General features: G+C 40.8%; 1 protein-coding gene and 1 long non-coding RNA gene across 2 annotated transcripts in view; both read right to left on the minus strand.

The window, feature by feature from the left end:
- Positions 1–676: 676 nt before the first annotated feature.
- LOC308474911 lies at positions 677–8,042 on the minus strand. Its single transcript, XR_013985033.1, has 2 exons — positions 6,168–8,042; positions 677–1,600 (listed from the first exon to the last, which is right to left on the minus strand). It is a non-coding gene; the product is annotated as an uncharacterized lncRNA (long non-coding RNA).
- A 274-nt stretch (positions 8,043–8,316) lies between these two features.
- Positions 8,317–16,969, minus strand: part of CLCN4 (chloride voltage-gated channel 4) — a 29,855-nt gene continuing 21,202 nt past the window's right edge. Inside the window, exons 10-12 of the mRNA XM_081001329.1 lie at positions 16,369–16,767; positions 13,891–14,107; positions 8,317–10,184 (exon numbers count right to left, since the gene is read on the minus strand). Coding sequence (XP_080857455.1) covers positions 10,094–10,184; positions 13,891–14,107; positions 16,369–16,767 — 707 coding nt within the window. The 3' untranslated portion in view covers positions 8,317–10,093. The remainder of the gene's footprint in view (positions 10,185–13,890; positions 14,108–16,368; positions 16,768–16,969) is intronic.

Genomic DNA, 16,969 nt, shown 5'->3' on the forward strand with positions numbered 1-16,969 from the left:
AAAGTGGTGCTTCAGGTTAAGAACAGTTTCAGGTTAAGTATGGACCTACGGAACGAATTAAGTACTTAACCCAAGGTACCACTGTATTTCAGAGTTCTTATACCCTGGCCATGCTTAGCCTAAACTCGAAACAGCATCAACACTGCCAGGTTTCAAAGGTCTGAACAGATGTAAATATATTTTCACCTGTTGCATAAATATAGATAATGTTAAGCAGAGTGGGTGTGGGGAGGATTTGGCCCTTAAGATGTTGCTGAATTACAACTCCCATCAAACATGATCAATGCCAAAAAATGGTGGGAGTTGTAGAGGAGCAGCATCAAGAAGGTCAAGAACTCTTTTGTGATTTTTCATTGGTCCTAGACAACGCATTGGATTATTGCAGCTGCGTTTAACAAAGGTTTGTTTTAATTTGTCTGCAGGGCCAACAGCACTTGGTTAGCTGCAACAATATGTTTGGGCTCCATTGTTGTGGTTTAAAGGTGGCTTGTAGAGGGAAATAAATGGACAACTGTTCCTGGCACAGCTGCGTTTGTATGTAGAGCAACACACTGTGAGTCACTGTCTTGCTGCTCTCCCACAGGAATGCCATTGTTAGCAGAGAAGGAAGCTGAGTCACCAAAGAAACACTTAAAAGGTTGTTCTGATGGGACTAAATTATGGCACACAGAAGTACTGCCGTTCCCTTGTATTTATTATTGTTCCTATTGAATACAAACAGGAATTAACCAACCATCCTAAAGCCTGGCCCCCTTCAAAATGGATTTGTATTCGAAACACAATGACCATCGCGTTCCTACTTTCCTGCCACGCTCAAAAATGGAAATGGGGCTTGAATTTGTCTTTGAACTTTACTCACAGAATTAGGCCCTGTGAATTAGGCAACTTTCACTCTGACAGTCACGAAGGGAGATGTTACATCCCCATGTGCTTCTTTTCTTACGACTCCCTCAGGAGGTTGTGGACTCTCCTTCATTGGAAGTTTTTAGGCAGAGGTTGGATGGTCATCTGTCATGGATGCTTTAGCTGAGATTCCTGTGTTGCAAGGGGTTGGACTAGATGACCCTCAGGGTCCCTTTCCAACTCTATAATTCTATAATACCCTTTGAAAACAGGGAGAGAATCTGAGGGAACACAGAAGGCCACCAAAAGGGCTCTTTCATTAATTTTTTAAGAAGAGTTTGGATTTGATATCCCGCTTTATCACTACCCAAAGGAGTCTCAAAGTGGCTAACATTCTCCTTTCCCTTCCTCCCAGACAACAAACACTCTGTGAGGTGAGCGGGGCTGAGAGACTTCAAAGAAGTGTGACTAGTCCAAGGTCACCCAGCAGCTGCATGTGGAGGAGTGGGGAATCGAACCCGGTTCACCAGATTACGAGTCCACCACTCTTAACCACTACATTTCAAAGCAATAGTCTATACTTTTGAGGCCTAGAACTAGGTTGCTATTTTCTACATAGATAAAGATAAATGGAAAGAAGTAATACAAACGTCCAAACTGTTTCCTTGGTTTCTGGAAGGAAGTGGAAGGAAGATGAGAGCTTCTGGGTTGCTGGCAGCAATAAGTGTCACTATACGTTCCAGCTTCTTTAAGTTCGCTGCACATTATTAACCAAAGTCAGGAAAAGAAATCAGAGTAAAAGAAAAAAACCAATCATGATTGTGTCATGCCAGCTGCCTGGAGTTTGCTTTATGGAAACGGTAAACTTTAGGTTAGGAAGACACGAAAGTATTCTGGTTGCTTGGTTACACAGACAGGCTGTTGTTTGTTTTGAATGCTCAGACTACCTATCCTACATGCTTTTTCAGGGGAAAACAATTAAGAATGAGGAACTGTCAAAGGAAAGGCTCGCCAATTCAAAAATCTTCATCTAGTCACTATACTGTGTCAATTTTGCCTGTGGAGGTGGCTTGGGCAAAAACAAGCCCCATGTGAAAAACTCAAGTTACTTTGTCAGAGAAAATGCTAGTTGAAGAATTTTGTGTGGTATGGTAAGTTTCCCACATGCAAAAGCATATTGGGTTTGAATATTATAATGGTGCCTGCCTGCCCACCCAGTCCCGTAAGACTCCTGCAAAGAATTTTGCTGGTTACAGTTCTACTCATTCTATGCAATCCTGTCCACACTTACCTCGGAGTAAGTCTCATTGACTATAGTGGAATTTACTTCTGAGAAATGAGACATGGAATTGTGCATTCAGAATTAGAGTTCTCAGGAGAGAAATGCCATTTTAGTCATGGGACGTACTGAAAACGATCAGCCATTTTGTTATCTTGCATGGACCTAAGCCTCAGAAAGGCCTTCTCCCTTCATTAAAAAAAAAAACTAGCTTTTTGAACAATATAAATAAAAAGGTCATCTCCCCTTCCTCCGGCTTTCTTTTGTAAGCCACATGGATTTGTCACCTAAGTGAAAGAGCCTGGGAGAGGGGAACACCCTTTTCCTGTGGTTGAGCTCAGAATTATGAAATACCAACATGTTCAACCCAAACCCCTCACTAACTTAAATTATTTGAACTCACTGCATTCCATGGCAGTTTGTTCCACCCACTAATTCTCACCGCCTTGTCCCTGAATGCATTACTTAAGCACTCAGAAATCACTTCAAGTGATGTCACAACCTTAGCATTCGGGTATCACGGCCTTCCCAATTAGCACGCTGACCCATATTTGCAAGTCTTTGTGGAATGATATATTCATAACATGAACGCTGTGAAGCATCAAACAGCCAAGGAAACATGAATTATTGCTCTGGTCATATTGCATTCCCACCCACTCTTCTCCCCAGATATCTCACCCTGCTGTAAGAATTTAATATTCCCATTTTGATGCACTATGGGGGACACATTCCTCATAATGGAACTCACCAGCAAACAATGTAAATATGAAAACCAGCGGGGGGGGGGGGGAGGTGTTGCTTGACGGTGGGTGATGGCAATACATATTTGACAGAAGCAAGTGATTCCCGGCACTTAGAAGAATTGATTGTAACCTATTTAGCAGTCTGGAGAAAGAGTACTTAGTTGCTTCTCTCTCACTTTTTCTCTCTCTCCTGAGCTTTCAGCCAACTCTGCTTGGATTAAGACAAGCTACTTAATCTTTAAAATATGTGTTTCCATAACAAAGGACAGATCATGCATAAATTCTTCATATGGCCGGTTGCAAGCCAGAGATGGAGAGCAGGGCCTATTGGAAACACACCCACCCAGGGTGCTGTGTGTGCTAACATTGTTTTGTTCTTTCTGAAAAGCAGCCTGTTTGCAGGGCTGCCACAAAAAGCTACCCAATTAACCACTTCTGGCCTGGAAAGAACTTACAGCAGTGTTATTTCCCTTCCTTCCTTCCTTCCTTCCTTCCTTCCTCCCTTCCTCCCGCCTTTAGTCATGGCTGGGAAGCAGTAGTAGTGCTGGGTGGTGCAGGGGAGAATGAGTGGGGAAGGAAGAAAGAGGGAGCTAAAAATAAAAAGGGTATTTTGCCTTCTATTTAGAGTTGTTCTAATCTCTGTTTGCTAATGCCATCCAAAATGCAGATCTAGTGATTGTATGCTTCTGAGGGATAGTCTAACCATAGGCTAGCTTCTCAGGAAGCAAATTATTTATGTTAATAATTCTGCGCCATCAGAGGTTACACTTTGAACTAGATTAGTCCCCTGGCTGAATGATTAACCACTTCCTGTTCTGAAGAGAAATAAATGAGGCTGTGCTAGAATTTAGATGAGAATCCTCATTGCTCTGCTTTCAGAGTGGGAAGAGGCAAAGGAGTCGTACATGAAAGGGATAGAAAGGTGAGAAGTTACAGGGGAGAGGACACAAGAATCCTAGAATTGTAGAGTTGGAAGGGACCATCAGGGTCATCTAGTCCAACCGCCTGCAATGCAGGAAGCTTTCATATTGAGGCTTGAACCCACAACTCTCATATTAAGAGTCTCATGCTCTACCAAGCTGAGCTGAAGAGCACTTTGTTCCAGAGTAAATGGGTAAGGATACAGCAGCTTTTTGTTTCTTTCACTGCTCTAGAACAGGGCTTGACTGGGTACCCCGAGTGGCCATAATACATTAAAAGGAACTAACAACACAATTTAGATCTAGGTTTTTCTCCTAGTGGAATTTTAGAAGCTATTGCTCATGGGCTCAGAGGCACTGTTCAGTCCAGGAGCCTCAGGTTCAGGTAGGAATGGCATTCATCTTTTCACCTGCCAATGACATGTGGCTATCTTTTGCTCATAGTGAACTTTTGAAGCAGGACAATGTGATGAAATGTCTCATCCAGCACAGACCGTAAGACTCGTTGTTATTAATCCTTAACTATTTTAAATTGTTTTTGGCATGCCAGGCCAAAATTCTTACTTACATTCTAAGGAACTTAGTACTTACATTCTAAGGAAACGTCTCAGATATTTTTTACTTTGCTTTCCTCTCATTATAAAGAACTCTCAAGTGCAGGCAGCAAAATTAAGAAATGAGGCCACACCCTAATGATCCCCCCCACCCATATTGTTTTACTAGAAAATGACAGTCTTATTTTTAAAAAATTTAATTATTATTTTTGCTTACAAATGGTGTGATGCTTAATATCTCTTGGGGTACATTTGACCACAAAGCCAGACTGAGGCAGGATTTCTTTTCATGCTGATTTTCACAATTTCTTCTATTAAAAATATTACTTTTATTATGCTGTTATTCTAATAAATAAATTTGTGTAATACATTATTTATTCCTATGTTATTTGTCACTTCATGGAAAAGTAAAATCTTATGCTTTATCAGTTAGGTACATCCAAAACATGCATAGCACAAAACTGCGTACCAACCATTCATCAATCATTATCAAATGTTTATTCACCCGTTTGATCTGACATAATCTCATTTCCATGTATTAAAAATCATGTAATGTACTGCATTGGCATAAATTAAATACACTTTTCCTGATCAATCTCAGGCTTAAGTCAACCGTGCTCAGTGACAACACAATTTTTGATCCTCAGAATCAATTAAATACCAAGGGAGTTGGATCAATATATTATTGAGTCCTTCCAGTAATTATTGAGCTCTGCTGTGCAATAATATACAGACAGAAAAATAACACTAGCTGATAATTGTGGAAATATTTGCTTAGCTAGCAAATATTCATTGACCAACATGGCTAATGTTGACAATCTTTAAATCACTTTTATCTGCATGCAAAAATAAGGGCAGTGAGAGCACAGGCCAGTCACATGTCATTACAGACTTCCATTCTTGGCCTGTGACCAGGTGGGGGAATTCCCCAAATAATAAGTCCTTTGACACACAAGGCTCTGGATTGTTAAGAGGCTGGATTTTTATTTTTTTTAATGCTTTCATCTGTCTCTGGGTAATTTGATTAGACACATATTATCAACTGATAGATTAATTTCAACTGGATTTTTCTCCACATAACTCTCCACTGTGAATTCCCCCCCCCCCCCAAATAAAATTCGTGGGCAGAAAACTTCATAGTGGCGCTATGTCAAGCAAACATGTTTGATTTCTGTATCCAGTGACAGAATTAGTATTTGACAATGCTTGGCAATTGATGCGCACAGATACCAAGGATCTTAATGTACTGTTATCTGACATGTGATAATATAGAACTGTGGTTTTCAGATTCTCAGGGAACATTTTCTACCTTTTCCTGTCTGACAAAAACGCATTGCATATCTGCCACACAACTTTGGTACATTACAAAAGCGTCTAGGCCAGATTTAAGGGATTCAGGAATTCATCAGCCCCCAACAATCCTTTGTAGTGTGCAATTCGTAAAAGATGAGCAGTGGTTGGCCAGCTATCTACCAGGAGAGCCTGTCTGTTATTATTGATCTTCAGGTTCCCCTTATTCCCTTCCTTACCTTCAAAACAGGATTGAAAACCACTTGATGGCTGCAATCATATTTAACATTTGACAGCCTTTGAATGCAGCGGCATTTTTAATCTTACAGGGTTAACTATGAGATAATGTTCAATGGTAATTCGTATTTAACAGTTGTCCATTTACAAATCATATTTGACATTTCTCAGTGTCAAAAAAGCCAAAAAATCTCTGGTATTTATATTCAACTTCTGAAGATAAGAAAATTCAGACTTGAAAATGTCATACTATTATGAATGGCATAAGCGAAAGGAAAAAAGGCAAATTTAAAATACTTACAAATATTAATTTCACTTGGTGGATGCAGATTTTTTAAATAAGGTCTCAGCATCTGCAAAAAAGGGATGTTCTTTGTGCTTAAAGATGGAAAATGTTATTTGCTTCTAGACACAATTTATTTTCTTACTCCCCAACGTATAAAGTAGATTACACGTACATCCCGAATTAAAATTTATTTTCCTCCCTATATTTCAAGGAAAGGAGACCTGTACAGAGGATAAATAGTTCTCAATAGCCAGACCAAAAATTACAGATAAAGTCAAAGAGGAAGTAGATCATTTGCCTCTCTATTCAAAATTTAGTTGCTGAGTAGTAAAAATTCAAGCATTTCAAAATAAAGTGGCATTAATTTGTGTTCCCTTTTTAAGATGCTGCATTTTATTGCTATTAGTAATTTTGTGCAAGCCACTTTATTATTTTATTTTTAAAAGAGCAACCCATAAATGAAATGAAATATTTATGCACACCTGGTATAACATATATTAACTGTTGAAATTGCCTCATATTAACCAAGAGATGTAAAATGTATCTACATAAAAATGTACACCTCTTTGTTAATAAGTACGTACCAAATTCCTGTGTGGACCTCTTGCAAGTACATGCAAGTTTTACCTGCACATGTAAACTAGCAAATAGATATTTCAGTGAGTCCTTTTCTCCTGTGTTTGGAATTCAGGAAATGCAAAACTATGTTCCGAGAATGGGCATTTATTTAGTTGGGCTCCCTAAAGTCCAGAGCTGCTCTGTTGATTTGGATGCCCCACAAAAAGCTGCATTTGTAAAACAACCGCTGTATTTTATTTTATTTTATTATTTTATTTTATGTGGAATCAAACTGACTAGGGAAACATTTTGAGCTTGAATGGGGAGTGGGTGACAGAAGGTACCTTCTAGGATTTAATCACAGTGAATTATCAAACTGAATGACAAAGAGCTGCTCTGAAATAGGTCAAGATGCCTCCCAAAATTACAGAGAAAAACTGAATCTTGTGGCCCATGCACACCCTTAATACGCAAATAAATAGTGTTATGGTGCTTGTAGTAATTTAATTGTGAGCTAGAAAACTGAGATTTTTCAAGCGACCCACATCATCGCCACTGCCTTGACTATTATATCATACCTCACTCTTGCAAGCTATACTTTGAAACAATGTGCTTATCAGATCGACCTGAGCATCAGATTTCCTCTTCCTATACTTAATGTCTGGGGCTGTTCCACAATATGATATTATTTAATTATCCGTATTTGGTTCCATGCGCTGTTCAGAACGATTGGTTTGGCTTTTGGAAAACTTAACTTGGAGTGTGTGTGTTTTTCTACAATTTATGGCCCATGGCTAACCTGGCTACCTAATAAAGGCTTGGACTTCAGTTTTTAAATGGTTGCATTGTGGCTTGCCCAGGCAGTCGCATTAAAATATGAAGATAGCTAGGTCAACCCATTCCCTCAACCCACATTTGCAGGTCCATTTGTCTGTTGTGGAAAGGGATAATTTTCAGAGGAGTTAGGCATCCCCCCCCCCCATAATGATGTGTCACACTTGGGAAATTTATTACTATCTTTGGGTGCCATTTTTGTACCACCCCACTCCCAGGCTGATGAAAAACTATGGACTGACCACTTTGGCCCAAGTCTTGTTTCATACTTCTAGAGCATGGTTCTCGTGACTGCCATGCACTGATGTTTCTTAAATGCCACCTCCATGCTATTATAATCAATTTAATCTCCAGGCCATGAACGTTGCAGTAAGGTAATTGTTAGGCATAGCCTACAGCATACCCACAAATGCAGTAGATGCCATATAAATGCATTGTTCAACCATCCACAAACAACTGAAACCAAAGTACTCATTTATGTTGATGGAATTACAGGCCAAGGAGCTGTCCTGTAGTGTCTCTACTTTCCCAAGTTTGTGGAGTTCTGAGAGACATTTTTAGTGTCTCACATTCTTCTAGTACAAGGCTATCCAACATGGTGATCTCCTGGTGTCATAGACTACAACTCCCATCATCCCTGACCACTGGCTATGCTGGCTGCAGCTGATGGGAGCTGTAATCCAGCAACATCTGAAAGGCACCAATTTTCTACCTCTGTTCCAGTAGTAAACAATATCAGCCAAAGAAGCCATAATAAAACAAGAACTGAATATCACAAAACATTTTTCTACCTTTCTTTAAAGAGATAAAACTTTTCATATGACTCTTGTGCCCAAGAAGATGCAGAGATTATCTTTGCTGTAACAAACATCACAGGTGTCAGAACCTTCAAGTCTGCGAAAAGAACTTCCAACTGGAGGAAAAAGAAATTAGCTAGAACTGGTACAGAAGTGCATTCATTATACAGAAAAGATGGTTTACAAAGTATTTTACACTGCAAAAAATTACTGTGGCATAAACCAAAAAATGATGCAATATTTGCATAGAGAAGTAATAAATATTAACAACTTTGCTGTGCATTAGGAAGGATAAAAAAAATCCTATTGATAAAAATACTGAAGCTCATTTCCAATTATCTTTCATGACCGAGTGATGTGGCTATGGTTCAACTTTTACATGAGCCTGAAAAAACTGTGATAAAATCTCCAGGATGTAGTCAATTGCAGATTTTACCACTGTGGAAACAGTGGCCCAGTTTGCATGGTTTAGCATTACATAAATAAACTCATGCACTATCCTCTCTTCCTCCTGCATAGCCAAGATGAGGGCTTGGGCAGTGTTTAGTTCTGCTTACATAAGAGTCCTTGCTTGCAATTGCATATGAATCAGAGGTCATGGTTTGTTTTTTTCAAAAGCAACTTCTGGTTAATGTAAAAGCCATGTTGCTTTAAAACTGACCAAAGTTACTTGTAAATCATGATCATGATTCATGCAAACTGGGATTCTGTAAGAGGAGAAGCATCACCCAAGTCGTATTCTTGCTCATTCCAGCCTGCGCATGCAGTGTTAAACCAAAGTTTAGCATTACATGCAAATGCAGCCAATGAGAAGAAATATTCACCATGTAAAAATGACAGTCAGAAGTCACATCATGGCAATTTCATCACCTCAAAAATGAACGTGAGAATTTAGGTTGGGTAAAACTTAGTAAACGAAGCCAGTTTTACAATGTTGAAAGTCAACTGAAGCACAGCTTTAAATCTACTTTGTCTATCTACAAAAATAGGCAAAAGCAATACATTTCTTCATAAAATTATACATTTCCTGAAAATCCATAATCCATTAACAAATAAGTGCTAAACTTAGGAGAGAAAAACATGTCTAGCACACAGTTGTTTTGAACACAACGTTTTTGCATTTGTCTTAATACTGTATTTATAAATATGCTTGCTATTTTTCTACATCACCCTATCGAGTTGGTGGCATTCCTCCATGCTTCCCATTCCTTGTCAACACAAACCATTTCACACCTATGCATGCACCAACCAAGCAGTTATAAGTACCTTGGTTGCTACTTATATGTAATTCTGTAGGATCAAACCTCTTGGTGACTTCCTCCCCACCCTTCCCTCCCACAAACTATATCACAGCACTCACATTTTGACTCAAGGCTCATCACGTAGTAGAGTTTCTCTCCCCCCTATCAAAATTAACGTGCAAAGGGGACAGGGAAAACAACTAGGTGATGATGGCTCCTGAGGAAACTACCATGGAAGGGAAGAATTGGAAACTCACCATGGGAATAAACTTTCCCATGACAAGAGTAGCATTTAGCCCAAGCCCATCTGCAGGTGCATAGCATTTCCAAACTCTAACGTTGCATTCGCTCCCCCCGTCAGCATTTTCCTTTGGTTCTGCCCTGGATATGATTCCATCTTATTTAAATCTCATTTCAACAAAACAAAACAAAACAAAAATGAAGTACTGTACAAAATCCACATCTATTAGTCCAGTAAAGTTCCCTTGAAAGCCTGTCCTCTGGGATCAGCCTAGTTAAACATGATGGATTCAGGGTCCTGATTAGCCATTTGAGCCATATGCCTTAACACGTCCTTTTTTGTTATGATGCCCAGAAGCCTCCTAGAGAAGAAGAGAAGGAAAGAAACAGAAAAGGTCATTAATCATGAGTCTGTCTCATCTGCTTCTCACATTCTGCTGCAGGCAGAACTTCACTACAAAGAAACAGAGCAATTTTTAAAAACCAGAAAATTGGAATATTAAAATTTTTTGATTCCCGCTAACGAATACACAGGTTGTTGAAGAAAACTCACAATACAATACAATACAATACAATACAATACAATACAATACACATAACCATGCTTTTACTCTGGGTTTTTCCCACCACCACATTTGGCAAAATGATAAATCTGTCGTAGTTCCTCTAGCTGCATTCCTGAATATATGCTAGGTAAGGCTCATCCTTGGGCAAGTAAGAACTTATGCCACTTGACATCATCTCTCAAACCTCTTTCTGGAATAGTTTCTGGCCTGTAGGCCACAGCAAGCTGAGCTCAGCTCAAGCCAGACCACAAGGAGATGGATGCATACAAGAATCTCAAATGACTTGCAGCCTGAGGCCTTTAAACTGTGACCTGAACCAACTATCGATGGGCATCTTAAATGAAAGATTTCTTGAAGGCAACTGGATTTTATCCCCCACAACCCCCTGAAAAAAACTGATGCAATCTCTCAAGGATTATTCCATTTCACTGTTCGTACACAACCACATACGAGTGTATTCATGTTTCAGCTGTAGGCTGCCATGTCAGTTGCAGAAATGTAAACAGCACAATAGCTTGTAGGCAATAACAAAACAGCAGAATCATTCCATAGAATCATTCAGAAACTTACTCCAGCAGGAAAAATATTTTAAATCAATGCTGATTTATAAACAGTTTACTGCTGGAAATAGTATTTCCTTGTACAGTGGTGCCCCGCAAGACGAATGCCTCGCAAGACGGAAAACCCGCTAGACGAAAGGGTTTTCCGTTTTGGAGGTGCTTCGCAAAACGAATTTCCTATGTGCTTGCTTCGCAAGACGAAAATGTCTTGCGAGTTCCTGCGGGGTTTTTTTCCTTTCCCCCCCCTTTTCCCCAAGCCGCTAAACTGCTTATCAGCTGATGGCTAAGCCGCTTATCAGCTGATCTTTAAGCCGCTTAACAGCTGATGGCTAAGCCGCTTATCAGTTGATCTTTAAGCCGCTTAACAGCTGATGCTAAGCCGCTTATCAGCTGGTCTTTAAGCCGCTTAACAGCTGATGCTAAGCCGCTTATCAGCTGATCGTTAAGCCGCTTATCAGCTGATCTTTAAGCCGGCTAAGCCGCTAATACTGTAGCGCTAAGCCGCTAAACCTCTAATGGGCTTGCTTCGCAAGACGAAAGAACCCGCAAGACGAAGAGACTCGCGGAACGGATTCTTTTCGTCTTGCGAGGCACCACTGTACGTTAACTGCCAAATTTCGAACGTAGATCAAATTGTCAATTTTTAGACAACCTACCAATAATCAACAAAGGAAAGTTAAAGATTTCTAACTTTCTATTCAAGAAGACGGGGGAAATGTAATAAGAAATATCTCCCACCAATACTGCGACTTTGATACAACGATCAGCTTTCATACACAGTATCTGGGAAATGGCTCTCAAAAAAATTACAGTGCCTTATTTAACAGGATACAGCAATAACAGCTCTCTGAATTTACTGACACATTTGGTCATATGTGCACCATATATTTAAAGAACATTTATAGCAATTTAGCACAGGGAATTTCCCCCAAAGGATCCTGGGAACTGCAGTTTTTTGGGGTGGGTGGGTGCGTTTTAAATTTTGAGAGTATTTGACTTCCCCACCTGCCTGGAAAGCAGACAAGAGTTTGGTTCTTAATAAGTGAAGTTGACACACTGGCAGTTTTAAGGCAAAAATCCAGTGAATTCCTCAAGAACCAGAGAGTTTCCACTGTATCAGAAAAGTATGAGCTGTTGGGTTTAGAAGTCACTCTTCAATACCACCTTGCCTTCTACTTCAACTGTGAAATGAGCACTCAAAGCACCCAACCTTGAAAACGTTCTTTATAGCCAGGTACATCAGTTGTTCCACCACTGAAGCTTGGCCTGTGTCGTGACTTCAGACTGTTTAGAATCCAATTTGAGCTTCTGAGGGACATACTCTGCATTCCTCGCAAGGTCACGGTTTCACTCGAGTTAGCTTCTGTCTCTTATTTTTAATTCCTCACCTTCCTGTAGGCTCCCAAGTCATGTGCACTTTCCGTTTGTGGAAAAACAAACCTCCGCTGCTTAATTCCCTTCATTTGTCATTCAGTTCAGGATTTTCATAAGCACTTTAGGCGCAGTTAAATCTAGCTAGAAGCTCAACACACAAGCAAAACATTTGCTAACAATGACATTCTGCTGGCACTCCTCCCCAGCAGCAAAATATTTGGCAGTCATGCTGTCTGTAGCCACAGTTTAATTACATGCATTATGAATGCTGCTCTCGTCAGGAGAGAGGGGTGCACGACTATGAGCTTAAAGGAAAAATATTTTCAAAGGGAACTAGTGATAAAGAATCTTTGGTAACCTGTCAGGCCCAAATTTGTACATTACCAGCACCTGCCCTTGCCTGTTCTAGCTTCCAAGAACATGCAAGTGGAAACCTCCATGCTAATACCTGTTCATTTAGGAGGCCCCCCCTTAAAGTGTTTTATCTCACTCAAATAAAGAAAAATGGAAGCTGAACTGGCACAGGAGTCCCAGTTCACATGGTATCAGAAGTCTGTGGTGCAGAAGCTGGGCTGTCCACCCATTTCTCTATTTCACAAGGGCTGCCGATGCTGAAAATATTACAGACTGGAAGGTCTCTTGCACTGGTTCTAACACCACTGGCTCCCAATATGTTTCTGAGCACAATTCAAAGTGTTGGTGCTGACCTTTAAAGCCCTAAACGGCCTCGGCCCAGTATACTGTACCTGAAGGAGTGTCTCCACCCCCATCGTTCAGCCTGGACACTGAGGTCCAGCTTCGAAGGCCTTCTGTCAGTTCCCTCCCTGCGAGAAGTGAGGTTACAGGGAACCAGGCAGAGGGCCTTCTCGGTAGTGGCGCCTGCCCTGTGGAACGCCCTCCCAGCAGATGTCAAGGCAATAAACAACTATCTGACTTTAAGAAGACATCTGAGGGCAGACCTGTTTAGGGAAATTTTTAATGTTTGATGTTTTATTGTGTTTTTAATATTCTGTTGGGATTCATCCAGAGTGGCTGGGGAGGCCCAGCCAGATGGGTGGGGTGTAAGTAATTTATCAACATCATCATCGTCGTCATCATGTTCACCTTCCATATGGATTAATTAACTGTTCCATAATTATTATTTTTTACAAAGTATCATTGTATTACAATTATAGCAGGTCACAGGTTGTTCTTGTTTTCATTCCCAAATAAATGTATTCACCTCTGCATCCCTCCATATCCCCAACCTTTGTTTCTAGAAGTAGGTTTGGAAACAAGTGACATTTGTTTCAGACAGTTGCTCCTGATTTTCCTTCAACTTCCTAGCCTGAAGACTCACCCAGGCCATCCATTACTTTTCAGAAACAAACAATAATTTTCTAGTCATAAATAGTCTGAATCAAGCTAGGTTGTCTGAAGTGGTTCTCTACTACATTATATTTATGTGGACAGCCTACGAAAATCTAACGTATCCAATGAGCAGGGCAAAATAGCTCCGACTTATTATGCCAGCATCTTAGCTACAGACCCTTTTTTGCCTGCTCAGTTACATATATCCAGCCACTTACCCACTGCGTGTGACAAGACACTGCCTGAGTCCAAGCTTCCGGAAAATGTCTACCACTGTTTCCATGGGCGTGTGGTCTGTGACAGTAAAGGGGCTCAGATTGAGAATACGCCGGAGCTTCAGGGGGTGAGGGCTGTTTGCCGGGACTTCCGGAGGCTCTTCAGTGAAATAGATAATGGAATTGCTGACTACACCATCCTGCCGCTGCCTTGCGTTTTCTACATTAACAGATAGATAAGGGAAAATACACTTAAAATGAATGCAACATCCATTCTCACTTCCTGGTTTGGGCAAACCATTGTTTGCCATGATGTTCAAACTGAGCAAATGGTAGTTCTAAAACAGAACTGAAAACCCATTTCAAACTATGGCTTCCTATTCTAGTTTAGAACCAAACTATATCCCCCAATTTAGGTAAAACAGCAATCTAAAGTTTACCTGAACAAGGAAGTAAGGCGACGGGGAGGAATCAGAATGCATGGAGGTTGAGTCTATTTAAATCATGACTCTTTCATAACAATTTTTTAAAAGTGTACAGGACCTAAAGTGATTACTTAGGTGCTCCTGAGTTAGTTTAATGGCCTACATTGTGGCAACAGTCCTTATTTGACTTTCAAAAATATTTCTCTTAAACCAGACATGTCCAAAGTCCGATTTGGGGCCTAATCCCACCCACCTGTCGTTTTAATCTGGGGTAGGTAAAATCATAAAACAAACTCAACAACTTCAATCCTAAAAAGGTCAACGACTTTGGTCGGCCTCATGGCCCTGCACTTCATCAAATGAAGCCCTCTTTGAAAAAAGTTTGGACACCACAGTCTTAAACAAATGGCATCCCTAAGTACCTATATTGCAGTATATATTATATACTATATATTCTAATAATGGCTACTACTATATCCTTCCCACTCTAATGTTTGCATAGAAATCCTCTGAGCAATTATTGCGGAAGGATGCACTGAGATAGGCTAAGGCCCTTTACCCTCTCTCTCTCCTTTCCCTTCTATTTCCTGTGTGCATGCTGAAAGCTCAAGGACATGGAAAGCCATCTAAAAATATCCTGTGTTCAAACACAAATCCTAACTATAGCCAACAATTTTTCCTCTTGATTGATTTGAGTTGCGGCTGATCTTAAGAAGGGGCCTTTATTACAAGTGTGTGTTTGTATCTATACACACTTCTTTTCCATCAATCATGGAACACAAATATGACTCTAACTTTTAAACTCCAGAAACACAGGTTTTCCATTGCAATCCAGCTGTATTCTGTTAAAGGACCCCTGGAAAGTTAAGTACAGTCCAAGGCGACTATGGGGTACAGCGCTCATCACTTTCAGGCCAAGTGAGCCGGCGTTTGTCCACAGACAGGTTTCCGGGTCATGTGGCAGCAGGACTAAACCGTTTCTGGTGCAACGGGACACCGTGATGCATGGAAACGCCGTTTGCCTCCTGTAGCATCAGTGGGCTTAAAACTGCCAAATCCAAAGCTTTATCACCTTCCAATTTATTGCAGTTCACATAAACATTAACTTTTATACTGTCTTCGTATGATACCCTTCGTATGTGCCCTTTATTGAAATTGCAATGTGCTTCCTGTCACCTACACCAATTCCCCCCCCCCCCCCGCACATACATTTCCCAAAACTCAAATGTAATCTTGTCAAAACCAGTTTATCAGACTTAAAAATTGGATAAGGTATGGGCCTGAAGAGTGAAAGAGAGAAATGAAGCATATATAAACTGAGGGTTCCTCTCTTCAAACAGTATATTCCTGTAACGCTGCTTTTGCCAATCTTTTCTGATGCGAGTTGCAGTTCACAACATTGGAAGGACCCCAGACTGACAAAGTACAGAAGTAATAACAGAGGGGAAACTATGCTATGATGCTAATCCTGAAGGAATCGATAGGTTGTACCCAACATCCTCTGTCCACTAGCACAATGACTCTTGTGCTAGCCGATGAATGAGTTGCGGAATGAGGAATCCAACGAAACAGTTGTCCAAGCAGAAACTCATCGTGAAAGAGATTGCGCAATTTACTGCACAATGGCATTAAAAGCAACTTGATTATGCATTCTCCTGCAGAACACATTTGCCACTGCATTGGATACAACCCCAACTATACTCTTTAAAGCAGAGCTTCAAAAGGAGGCATAAGTCCTACTCAGGCATTCAACCCGTACATGATTCCATTGGAATGATGGTGGAGCAGGAATGCTCTCACTGGCTCTGTTGCCTCCATCACTTTCCACACATTGGTACGGAGCCTGCTCTGCAAGGGGTGAAGGCAGCAGGGCCAAGAAACAGCGGCCTCCACACTCTCCCTACCTAGTGAATCACTGAGATGACATGCCAACCTTAGGTCTTTTGAGACCTGATCCCTCATCCCTACACAGCTCTCTTACTCCTCTCCTCTGTTCTTCTTCTATGTCATCTATAGCAGTAAGCATGTCTCTGGATGATACAGACTCATTACTTACTTATGGCAAGAATCAACTCCCGCCTCTGTGCAAAGCCTATAAGGCGTTCAGAGTCTTTAGAAACCACCACTGGAAAGCCGTTGTAGTCTGTCTCCTTGATTAAAGTCTCCACATCTTCCACCGTCATGCTGTCTTGGGTCAGGACGGAGAGAGGCGGCTCTCCGCGCCTAGGTCTCATGACATCAGTGGCCAGTGTTCTGTGGGTGAACTCATCCTTCACATCCAGAAACGGATAGCCGTTCAAATGTATGTGTGCCTCGTAGATCCCTTCTTTGCCAAAGGCATCAGCTACCCATTTGCTAGTGACAGCTGCAGCCATCAAGGGTACTATGTACTCCAATCCTCCTGTTAACTCAAACATGATCACAACAAGAGAGACTGTCATTCTGGTGACTCCGCCTGTCGAAAGAGAGAGAGAGGACCTTTGGTAATGGAAACAATTTGCAACATACATGGGTACCTTTAGCAGTATATCAGTATAACCTACGAATCCTAAATCAGAAGCACCATTGATTTTTTCAATATAAAGTTTATTTAAAAAAAAAACACAACCAGGCATGAGAGAGGTTAAAACTATCTTCTATAAAGTAGCATTACATCA

The sequence above is a fragment of the Podarcis pityusensis genome, assembly GCF_964106645.2.
Source record: "Podarcis pityusensis genome assembly, chromosome: 4".
Classification (NCBI taxonomy): domain Eukaryota; kingdom Metazoa; phylum Chordata; class Lepidosauria; order Squamata; family Lacertidae; genus Podarcis; species Podarcis pityusensis.